The sequence below is a fragment of the Cotesia typhae genome, unplaced genomic scaffold (genome assembly GCF_013202065.1).
Source record: "Cotesia typhae breed Kobodo isofemale line unplaced genomic scaffold, CoteBio_Ctyphae contig_22, whole genome shotgun sequence".
Classification (NCBI taxonomy): domain Eukaryota; kingdom Metazoa; phylum Arthropoda; class Insecta; order Hymenoptera; family Braconidae; genus Cotesia; species Cotesia typhae.
In genome coordinates this window covers 93947-105530 of record NW_027423728.1, presented here as the reverse complement: position 1 = coordinate 105530, position 11584 = coordinate 93947, and the positions used below count along the sequence as shown (strand labels likewise).

Below are 11584 nucleotides of genomic sequence, written 5' to 3'. Positions count from 1 at the left end.
CAAAATCATCATCTCCAAGGTCACCTTGAGCAGCTTCCAAAACTTTAGTTACTTGAACTATTGTTTTTGATTTTAATTTTTGTTGATAAATATTCTTGTGAATATGTTCGGAATGTCCTAGGTGGCTAATGACATCACCAAGCGCCGATGCTTTTAAGTCTAGCTCTACACACTTTGTCGCTACATGCTTACGTAGAGTTGTTCCTCTCAACAAATGAGGTTCTTTAGCACCACACTCTTCAGAAATGGTCCTCATTTCTTTGCATAGGTTTAAAACTCTTATTCTGTCAGTAACAGGATTTGGTAACCCAAACAAAAATGGATTGTGGGTATTATAATTTTGTTTTCCAGATTTAGTACCGAACACATCTCTTGTTAACTCATTAGAATAATTTTCATCTTCAGTAATATCAGGAACTAAGCTATCAGTACTACAAGGAATGGTGCCGAAAGATGATTCTTCTAAAACCGTTGATGAAAACCTTACCTCATTAGGATTAAAATCTGGGTCATTAGAGTTGTCGGATATAGTAGTATTTTTTGAAACTGTACTCAAAGTATTAAGTAGATTTATTTTTGACTTTTTTGATGGCGGGCTTGAAGGAATATCGTTCAAATCTACCATTTTTCTCTTTGAAGTGGCTTGAATTGGAGATAAACTGAAATCATCATCTTCTTGAGATTCATCTCTAATAAAATCGATTGCTTGACCCTCTAATTCGAAAGCAAGAATATTTTCAAGTAGGTCAGAAATCTAAAAAAATTATTTCTATGATTAGTTATCTGAATTCATAATATTGATTTAATTATATGTATCACGCCTCATAAGATGCTTGGTATCCAGATAAATCATCGTCATCATTGCTTAAGTCTTCCATATCACGATATCCAATAATTGCAAGTTCTATAAGTTTATCTTCTTGACATAGATCAAATCGTAATGATGATGACTTCGTTTGATCAATAAGATTACACTCTGCTTCAAAAACAATATCAAAGTTAATCTGAAATTAAAAAAAAAATTGACAGAAATTTAAATCATTTTATTATAAATTATCGACAAATAATGCTTAGGTATATTTGTAAGTATTGAAAAAATTATATACTTCGCTCGATTTTTCTTCTACAAACTTTTCCGATTTACAGTCATTTGAAACTACATTTGTTATTTTAGCATTTTTTTCTTCTCCAACAAATGATTGAATTAGGCTTTTCGCTGCTTCAGTTGTATTCAACAATAATTTCACATTATCAGTATCAAATTGTTGCACGTGATGCTTCTATAGATAAAAACAATTATTATTTTTAATTATTAATTTAAAAAATTAATGTTCAATTTTTTTATAATTTTACACATTTCAAAAATTTTCCACTGAAAATAAATATTTAATTTAAAAAATAAAAAAGTATTCATACTTCGATGCATGGTTTTTATGAATATCTTCAAGTGTATTGTAACTTTCTTTTGTCTCATCGTCAAAATACTTATGGTCTTTTTAGTTATTGTTATAACATCTGATTGCATTGAAAAATTCGGAGTAGGTGTTATTTTTGCTGAATTTAGATGTTGAGGAAAAGTTTCTAGGTCTGTTTTATCATTCTAATAAAAAAAAAATAATCCAATGAAATATCTAAAATTTTGATAAAAGTTAAAATAGAAAATAAGTACTTCAGTAAGTCCCTCGAGATTTTGTTGAACCACACCATGAATTGTTTTGATATCTTCTAAGACCATATCATTTAAATCCTGTATAGAAAAAAAATAGTTAATATCGAACAAATTAATAAAAAATTTAGAAAAAAAATCACATACCTCATTTGAATTAGATTTTATTAAGTTATTATCAACGTTATCATTAATACTGTTGGCGTCATTAATTATTGTTGTATTGATTTCATTTATGTTCTCAATTGAATTTAATTCAATGTCCTGAGATACAACAGTCTCTGCTGTATGAACTGAAATGGCAGAGCAGCTTTTCTTACCTAGAATATTTTTCTACAACAAAAAAAATATGCATAAATTAATTTTAGTAAAAACAAAACGAATTATACTTACAATCAATTGAAAGATTAAATCACTTACTGGTTTTTTGAATAAGTTATGATTCTGGTGAAGACATTTCTCTATTTGAGAATTACCAGAGTCAATAGTTTTTGCATCAAAATTCATTGCACCATGATCAGTGGATTTAAAAAAAGATAATTTTTCCAATAATACACGTGGTAGATTGTGATTCATCATGTCACAAATTTCTGATAAATAATTTAAATCTAAAAAATGAAGATTTCAGTTGTTTATAGACATACCGATAATAATGCGTAATATTGTAGACATGAAAATGGCTTCCGTCAATCGCGTCTGCTTTTAAAAAATTGTAACAAAGCCACTTAATATTTAATTTACTTACTGTTTAAAAACGCTACACGAACACTTTTCTCCAGCATAAGATTTTTTTTGGACTTTTTAATAAAATAAGTCTTTGTTTTTTTAATATAAAGCAATGAGTGATTCATATTTGTAACTCGCTTCGATTCTTCAATTAATTTATAAAGTAACGACGTCTTGAGTCACAATAGAGGAGAAAGGGGTATTCATAAAACTTTAACCGATCCGAGATAACTCGCGCTTGCTAGATTAATATTAGTCAATTAGAGCAAAGCATAGGTAATGTTACAATCAACGAGTTACCTTATCGACTTTCAATACTCTTTAGATAACAAGTGTCGAAACTCCTTTACATATACCAAATTCGTACTAATATCAATTTATTTGTGAACTTAATTTAACTGAAAGATATTTCACGTGAAATTACTAAAACTTGAAAAATGTTGGAAGGATTACTTACCTTTTTTCAGTAATTTATAGAAATAATATCATTAAGTTAACTTATTAAAAAATAAAAAAAAAATAAAACAGTTATGTAATGAGTTGATTTTTATTTACATTTAATTAAATCTGCAAATAATTGGTTCTGTCAACTGCATTGCTGAATAGATGCATGTTCAATTTTGATTGGAAATTTAATTTTCTCCTTGAAAATGATAAAATCATTATTAAGATTACGGATCGACCAAAATAGATTAATTTTTTAGTCGATTATTTCGTGATTTATTCATGTGTCAAATAAGAATGAAACATTTTTAAGTGACTGCTAATTTTAATGTCATAATTAGGAATCGTTTTTATGACTTAAAAGTCATATTCCGTTAATATAAACTTAAAATTTACCTAATTTATGAAAACATTAGACTGGAAATATCAAACTAAACTATATATAGGTGATTCTCTGTATGGATCTTTTTACTATCCCAGGTATTTTTATTAGAAAAATTGTTATGTTGTTATTAAAAAAATTATTACAAAAGCAAAAAAAACATTTCTATGTGGACCGTTAAAAACTGAAATGAAATAAATTTTGGTTTTTTTGCTATAAATTCGTAAACCACCGAAATAACAGTCCCCTAGGCTGTCCCATTTCCAAAATTAAAACTTTAAGATTGAATTTTAAGTTATTCGTCCATAATACATAATTTGGTCAATATTATTTATAAACTTAATTAGTTAACTAACAATCTTCTCCAATAAAAAGTACCGAAAATTAATTTATTTCATGAAGTTCATTAAACCAAAGTTTGTTCCAAGCATTTTAAGAACAGTTCCCTGCCAGAAGTTTAAACCAAAAAAAAAATCCAGCGTGTTATTTTACCTTTTGTAAGGCTTATAAGGATTTAACTAGTCTTGAGTTAACTTGAGAAAATTTTTCTCTTGATTATTTGATACCCATTTTATATTATTTTAGCTTGCAATTATACATATTGAATGAAAAAAAAAATGATTCTATATTATTTGATCTTCCCATTTAACATATTTATCAATAAATATATTAACTAAAATTTACTTCTATCAAGAACTAAATTTTTTGGAGCAAGAGGCTGAATTTTCTCAAAACAACAAGATTTTCTTCACTTAAACAAATTTTCTTGGATAAAGATACGTATTTCTTGAAGCAAAAGAATTAATTTTGTTGGAATAAGTGAAATATCTTATGTCCAAAAAAAATTTTTTTTTCGCTCAAGAGAATAATTTTAGGAAGAAAAATATTTTCTTGGCTCAAGTGAACCTTTTTTTCTGTGTACTCTGATATACATATATTATAATAAGAATTGGATGAAAAATGAGTCATTAAACCGTTGATAAAATTTTTAATCAATCTATGATGAATGTTATTGATCATATTAACTTCTTAATAATACACATAACTTACAAGAATAAGTTTTTTTTTTTCAACTAATAATTGTAGAGAAATTCTAGAATTTATTCATCGGCAATCTTTATAATTTAAAAAGAACAGAGCGCTTACTACTCAAAGTTGTCTTTACATTTTTCACATACTGAATGCATATGATTTTTACACATAGGTAACTCACACATGGAGCAAAATGTACGGACTTTAATGTCATTTTTTCTAGCACAAACAGTACATCGCATTGGTTTATTCGCAATTTTATCGAACGTTTTTGAACCAACAACTTGAGTTCCTAAGTACACACCAGCATTTTCTCGTAAATTTTTGGGCAAAGATTTATCAAGTGTTCGCTTTTGTATAGAATCATTTACAAGTGATAACCCTAATTGCTTTAAAAAGTCTCGTCTTGAAATTACACTGTTGCTTGCACTGTAAGCTACGTAACTATTTATGCATGCAATATTGATAAGATTAAACCAAAGGCTTATTGAATATCGCTTTGTTCGTCTTGCAACAGAGTAAGTAGAAATTGTTTCCTGTAACTTGCTGACTTTCTTGTTTGCCTCGTCGAAAGAATCAATAATTAAGGATGAATTTCCAATTTTCTGACTATCATGCATATTATCACGTATGTTACTTAGTAACACTGTGTGCTCTAAATTTTTAGAGTAATAAGACACTAATATTAAATGTTGTTGATAACAAAAAATGCATGAATTAGGTTGTTTGTCTGAATATTTTATGAATTCATTCGGAATTTGTTGATCAGTATTAGTAACAACAAAAATAGTATTACCATGGCATTTCATTAAATTTTTAATTTCTGGAATACTTAAAGAAGGAGCTAAAACAGTTACTTTCACTTGATCTGGAACCTCTTTGAGAAAGTTGTGAATGATTTTTTCGATGTTATTTAAATTCTCGTAATCATCACATCGTTGTTTATTTACATGAATTTACAAGTAAGATATATATGCATTATTATTATCAATGAGAGCAAAAATTCTAATACCACGACTTGCAAGTTTTTCATGTGAGCGTAGATTTTTAGAAACTTTACTTTCGTATTCAACAAAATAATCACAAATAGTAACATTTTCACTTAAATAATAGTTTTTCTTGCAATTGCTTGCAAATATTTCAAATATTTCTCTGATAATTGTAAGATTATCAGATTTTATTCTAGATTCTCTTGTATTAACATCATCAAATTGAATATTATGTAGCAAAAACTTGAAGCGGTTGATGTTCATTGACAGTCTAAAAACTTCAACTCCCAATCCATGCTGCTCCCATAACTCATGATAGTTTTCATTTTTGTCTTGAAAATCCCTATTAATATCAACAAGCCAAGAAAACATTTAACTTCAATTATATTTGTATCATTACAGTCTCTCTCGCGAGTAAACCGAGATTTTCCTTGAGAGATAAAAATATTTGTGTAATGAACAATGAGATTAAAGATTTCATTATTAACAAATAACAGGAAATATTCAATAACAGTCTTGCAGTTTAATAAATTTTTATGATGCTCAGCAACTTGAACTTGGTCATATTCATCAATTTCGGAGTATTGATGTTCAAAAGGTACTTTACACCACTTAATAACTCTATCTCTACCTAAATAGTAACCATTATTTTCAGTAACATCATCGTCGGAGATAAAAAAGTTGTTTGATTGATCAGAATCAACAGACTCTGAAGTTTTTCGTGAGTAATGAAATTCAGTGAGTAGTTCACTGTCACTTTCACTACTTTCATCCCACTCATTTTCTGAGGGAATCTGATGGATCAAAGATTCTCGCAATCCTTCAACATTAAACATTTTAGCAGCCTAAAAAAATAAGAATATTTATTAATAACAAATATACAGTTGTCAAAAATAAATATTACAAGTAAATGCAATGTTTAAATTAAAAAAAAAAAAAAAAATAAGTAAATATCCAGCTAAAATGATATAAAAAAATTACCATTTTTCTAAAACTCTTGAAACAAAATATGTATAATGAATGTTTGAAATTTCTTTATTTAATTAATCAGAACTGTTGAATTACCCAAATTGAAATACGACAACAAGCAACTAACATTAACTCTCTTCGTAATTATCAAGCTTTATTTATAATCGTTGTCAGATTGTTTTTGCTTTTTTTATTATAGTCGTGTACTAAAATTTATTGAATTTGTAAAAACATATAATTTTATGAAAATATTATAACGCTCCATCATCACATAAAAAATTACGATAACAAATTTCACTTTAAAGGTTAGTAGTATATCAAGGATAATTAAAACAGGTGGAAAATGTTCTTTCTTATCGACAAATTAAACAGGAGAATATAGTTTGATTATAAGATTGTAGATGTCACTGAAGTGAATTTCTAACATGCCCATTATTTAAAATGACCATTTTTCCGTTGAACAATATTCTGAGTTTATTTAAAAAGGAAATTAACTGCATTAATTAAAAATCATTTAAGAAAAAAAAGCTTCATATAAAGACAAAAAAATAAGATCGAAAAAAAACTTCTATAAACTAGAAATAGAAAGTTAGCTTTAACTTCCTATTTAAATACATTTATACTATCCCACAATTCTGTTCGCTTTATATATGACCCTGAAGTCAGCGGACAGCCAACAAAAATAATTTTGGGCTAGAGATATCTGAAGTACAGATGGAGCCACGGTCGAAATCCTCATAGGGAATTATTCAGTGCCAAAATATCGACTTGTACAAATTTCAAAAATTTTTCGTTACTGTTCAAAAATTTTTTATGGACAGAAATATTTTTTAAAACAGTTTTTAAAGCTAGTAAAGTATTCAAATCTTTTAAAAATTATCAGTCTGTTTTTATTTGCAATTATTTGTATGCACATTTTTGAAAATTTGATAATTTTCGGTAAAAACTTTTGATGATAACTTTTGAAGTAAATTTTTTTTTTTTTTTATAAAAATTATGCGTATGGAAATTGCAAAAATTTAATATACATTAAAATTTTTTTACTTCCCCAGATTTAGATATTTTCAAAGATATCTGTGTCCAAATTTTTTAATTTAAAAATGGATATGAACCTAAAATTTTTTTTTTTCAAATTAAATAAAGTACTTGTTCATTTTCTATAAAATCTTCCTGTACATTTTTGGTTTCTGTAAAATAGTTGAATAATAAAGTTAAAAAAAAAAAATTTTACGTTTAATGTAAAATAAATAACCCCTAAAACTACGTTGCATAAATCTAAAAGTATTACAAATGTAAATAGTAAGTAAAAATTTTTTTTCTGGTCTTAATTAATCGAATATTTTACAAAAACAAAAAATGTAAAAGTAGATATTATAAAAAATGAACAAGTACATTTTTTGACTAGAAAAAAAAATTTTTTTAAAGCCCATATTCGTTTCCGAAAATTGAAAAAAAATTTTTGCAGACGTATATCTTTTAAAATATCTAAATTTGTAAAAATAAAAAAATGTGTGTATTTTTAAAATTTCTATACGTACAATTTTATATTTAAAAAAAAATTGCTTCAGAAAATATCGTTATCAAAAATTTCTACTAAAAATGATAAAATTTACAAAAATGTAAACATAAATAACTTCAAATAAAAACAGACTGCTAATTTTTGTAAGATTAAAATTTTCCACTCGCTTAAGAAACTTTTCAAAAAATTATTTTGGGCTATAAAAAATTTTTGAAATTTGTACTAGTAGATATTTGCCACCGAGCAATTTCCGAGGGAATATTTACTGTGGCTCTATCTATACTTCAGATATCTCTAACCAAAAATTATCTTTGTCGGCTGTGTGCCAACTTCAGGATCATTTTATATCAGCAAATATTCTTGAACAATTTCAAAATGACTAAATTGAATGACGTGCACAGAAGAGATTTTATATAAAAAATTTCCGGAAAAAAAATTTTTTCATAAAATTCTATTCATTTATTAATTAAAATTTCATAATGGTTTATAAGTCTCTGAAATATTTTATGGAATTATAAAAAATTTAATGAAATCTCAATTCAAACAGAAGAATTAATTTTGTAGAATTTTTTTAACTTCTATGACATATTATACATAACAGAAATTAATTTTTATAAAACTGAATGGAATTTCATGAAGTTCTACATAATTTCATGAAACCCTTATCTAACACTAAAAGAAAAAGTACTCGCTATAATATTTTATATTATTGATTGAATTTTGATGAAATTATATACTAGATTCGGTCATAAAAATCAATCATATTTTTAATTTTAAAATAAACTTAAAGTATTGTTCAGAAACCAAAAATTTTTTTGTTGAATTTTAAGTCTTTAAGGGGATGGCCACTATGAGGATCGAAAACTTAGGTGATTTTCGGGAAATTTTTTAACTGGGATAATAAAGGAATTTGGGGATTTTTCGAAAAATTATGTATTTTTTTTTTTCAATTTTTCCTTGTTAAGGGGTCCCGGTGGTCTAGCGGCCTAAAATTTAAGATATTTTAAAAATTATATTTCTATTTCTCTAATTTATAAAGAGTAGCAGAAGTTAATGAGTAATTCCAACAAATATAGAAATAAAAATTTTTACGTTCAAAAGAAAAAATTTTTCCAAATTCAGAGATGAACATAAAAAAATAACTATAAAAGTCCAAGTATCATGGCAAGAACTCAAGATTAGTGATTTGAGATGGGGAGTACAAAACACCCCGCGCGATTAAGTTATATAAAGTTTCAATGGTGTGATGTTAACACCCCACGCGACTTTTGAGTATTTAGAATAGGTATTTAAATATACATTACAAGAACTGCTGCATACATCGAATAGTGAGCTTTTTTAGACCAAATGTATGCAATGAAAAAAAAACTAAATTTTACGTCCGCAAAAACCCCACAAGACATACATATATGGGCTATTCCATGCCAAATCGACCACTTTTGACCCCGACCCTTTTCGATTTGGCCGAAAGTTTTCCATCCTTTTCTACCCTATAAAAAACGGTTCTCAGAATTTTTTTGAATTTTTTTACCTAACTCCAAAAAAGTTATGAATTTTTCAAAAAAATGGCTTTTTTATTTTCAAATAGCCATAACTTTTTCAAAACTAAACATTTAGGTACCTTCTTTTTTTTTAAATTTCTGTTTTTAGATGTACTTTCCGATAAAAAATATTAAAAAATTTTTTGTAAGTCAATACATATGGAATTTTTCAGTTTTTGACAAAAATCAATGATTTTTCGAAGTGCGACATTTTTTTTTAAAATTTTTTTTTTCTAAAATAAACTTTAATCAATTCCACAGTTATCCCTGTAGAACCCAGATTGGGCCGATTTCTCTTTCTATTTTTTTTATTCAATTGAAAAAATATTGTTAAATTTTCAAAAATGGAAAAAAAATTTTTTTTCATAAATTTTATTTATAGAATGAGATAAATACAATTCAACGATTTTACGGCATTACATTCACAATTTAGAGGCTTCATCGATGACTATAATTAGTAAGATCAATAATTGATGCAGCTAAAATTAATTACTTTTCTCTCTGTCGTTTAAATATTTTACAAATTCTGTGTTCATTCGAATTCGAAAAGTTTTTAACTAGTAAACAACCATTTTTGTCCGGAATTATACAATGTAGTTGTTGAGTTCCTGTAATCGGTTTCGTTTTCAAAAATCGATCATTTAAATCATTTACTGCTGTGTCATAATCTTCTTCTGGGGAAAACTTCACTATAATATTCGGCAAGTTATCCGGTGCAGAAGCCCATTCAAAAAGTTCTTCTGGTGTCGTTATTTGTTTGTCTACCGCGAGTTGGAGACTTGCTCTCGCTGCAAGTCGTTTGAGAATACCACCGATTCCATCACACGGACCTTTCCCATGGGCAGTCGCAAAAAAATGCCATTCAGCAGGAATATCAAAATCATCTTCGTGGTAATATAAATTTACAAAGTTTTTAAAGTTTTTAAATTGTTGAGGAGCTCCATCAGAAAAATAATAAATCTTGTTACAACGTTCAGGAAGACTTTTCACGTAATCAGTTATTATTTCGATGAAAACATGAACAGCAACGGCATCATGTTTGTTAGAATCTGAGATAATTACTAAACTTTTGTGTTCAAGTTTGTTATTTACTGTATAATAAATAACGACTGGAAAAACTGTTGCCTGATTATTATTCCAGTGAAAACCAGCTGCCGCATTTTGTACTACGAAGGCATAATTTTCTGCAAAATCACAAATAATAACGTATTCGTTTGGTTTCAATGTTTCTTTCAATGTCTTCAAGAATTGGGCTTGCTCCTTAGCAATGAACGAATGAGGTAGAAGAATTTCTAACTCACTACAAAATTTTTCCACAAATTCTTCTGTAGGCTTAATAATAGTTTCTAAACTACTTCTCGGTTTTGATATCCAATATTTATATGTAATATTCTCGATTTCCCGGTCCTCAAAACATTTTAGTAAAATTTTACTCAACTCATCGACCCCAGGACAGTTTTTAAATCCACCTAAATAACACTGAAAAGATGGATTTTCACATATAATCATGCTCAAGTAATCGCTGTAGTGTTTAATGGGCTTTTCTGTGTTCCTTGTCAAAGAATAAATATTTGCACCTAAAATATCAGTAATTTAGTAAACTTAAAATTCACGCATTTATAATTATTAATTAATTTGATAATTACCAAGCATCATTAACTTCACGTTTTGATGAATCGTACACACGCAGATGGTGTGTGTTCCACTTGCCCCTGCTAACACACAATGTTTTGGTCGCAAAGAAACGAATTTTGAAAATCCAATTCTCTCAGTAGGATTTATTTCACAGAAACATTGGTATAATTCTATTAAGTTAGACAGGATAAGTCTTTTTTGGACGTGTATCCGATTACCATCATCACTTCGAATTGATACAAAGTCTTTCATACCGGGCATTTGAGCACTATATTCATCATCGTTGTAAAAATTTTCAACTTTTAATTTTACCTGATCAGTAATTGTCCTCCCTATACAAAAATGTTGAGTAATTTAGTTTTCAAGTGTATTTAAAACATCGATTTTACGCTACCCATACCTAATTTCGATTCAGGTGTAGAAAGTAAACCCGTTTCTTCAACCAAATTTTTTGCTACTCTTGACAAATGTCTTGATGTATTCATAGTTTCACAAATACGTCTCTCACTCCATTTTACAGGTAATAATGTTAAAATTTGTATTTTCAAAGACTTATCAGTTTCTTTATCGTTGAATTTATCATACAACATTTTAATTAGAGAGCGAAAATTTTCACCATCGTCATCAATCGATTCTTCATCTGAAGAAGAAAGCAAAACTTTTTTCAAGCTGTCGGATACC

General features: G+C 27.5%; 1 protein-coding gene across 1 annotated transcript; it reads right to left on the bottom strand.

Moving 5' to 3' along the window:
- Positions 1-9726: 9726 nt before the first annotated feature.
- On the bottom strand, positions 9727-11023 carry LOC141524091 (uncharacterized). The gene is made up of 2 exons (XM_074237744.1): positions 10915-11023; positions 9727-10845 (listed from the first exon to the last, which is right to left on the bottom strand). Exons 1-2 carry the CDS (start codon positions 10922-10924, stop codon positions 9758-9760), a joined length of 1098 nt encoding a protein of 365 aa, XP_074093845.1. The 5' UTR covers positions 10925-11023; the 3' UTR covers positions 9727-9757.
- Between the last annotated feature and the right edge of the window lie 561 nt (positions 11024-11584).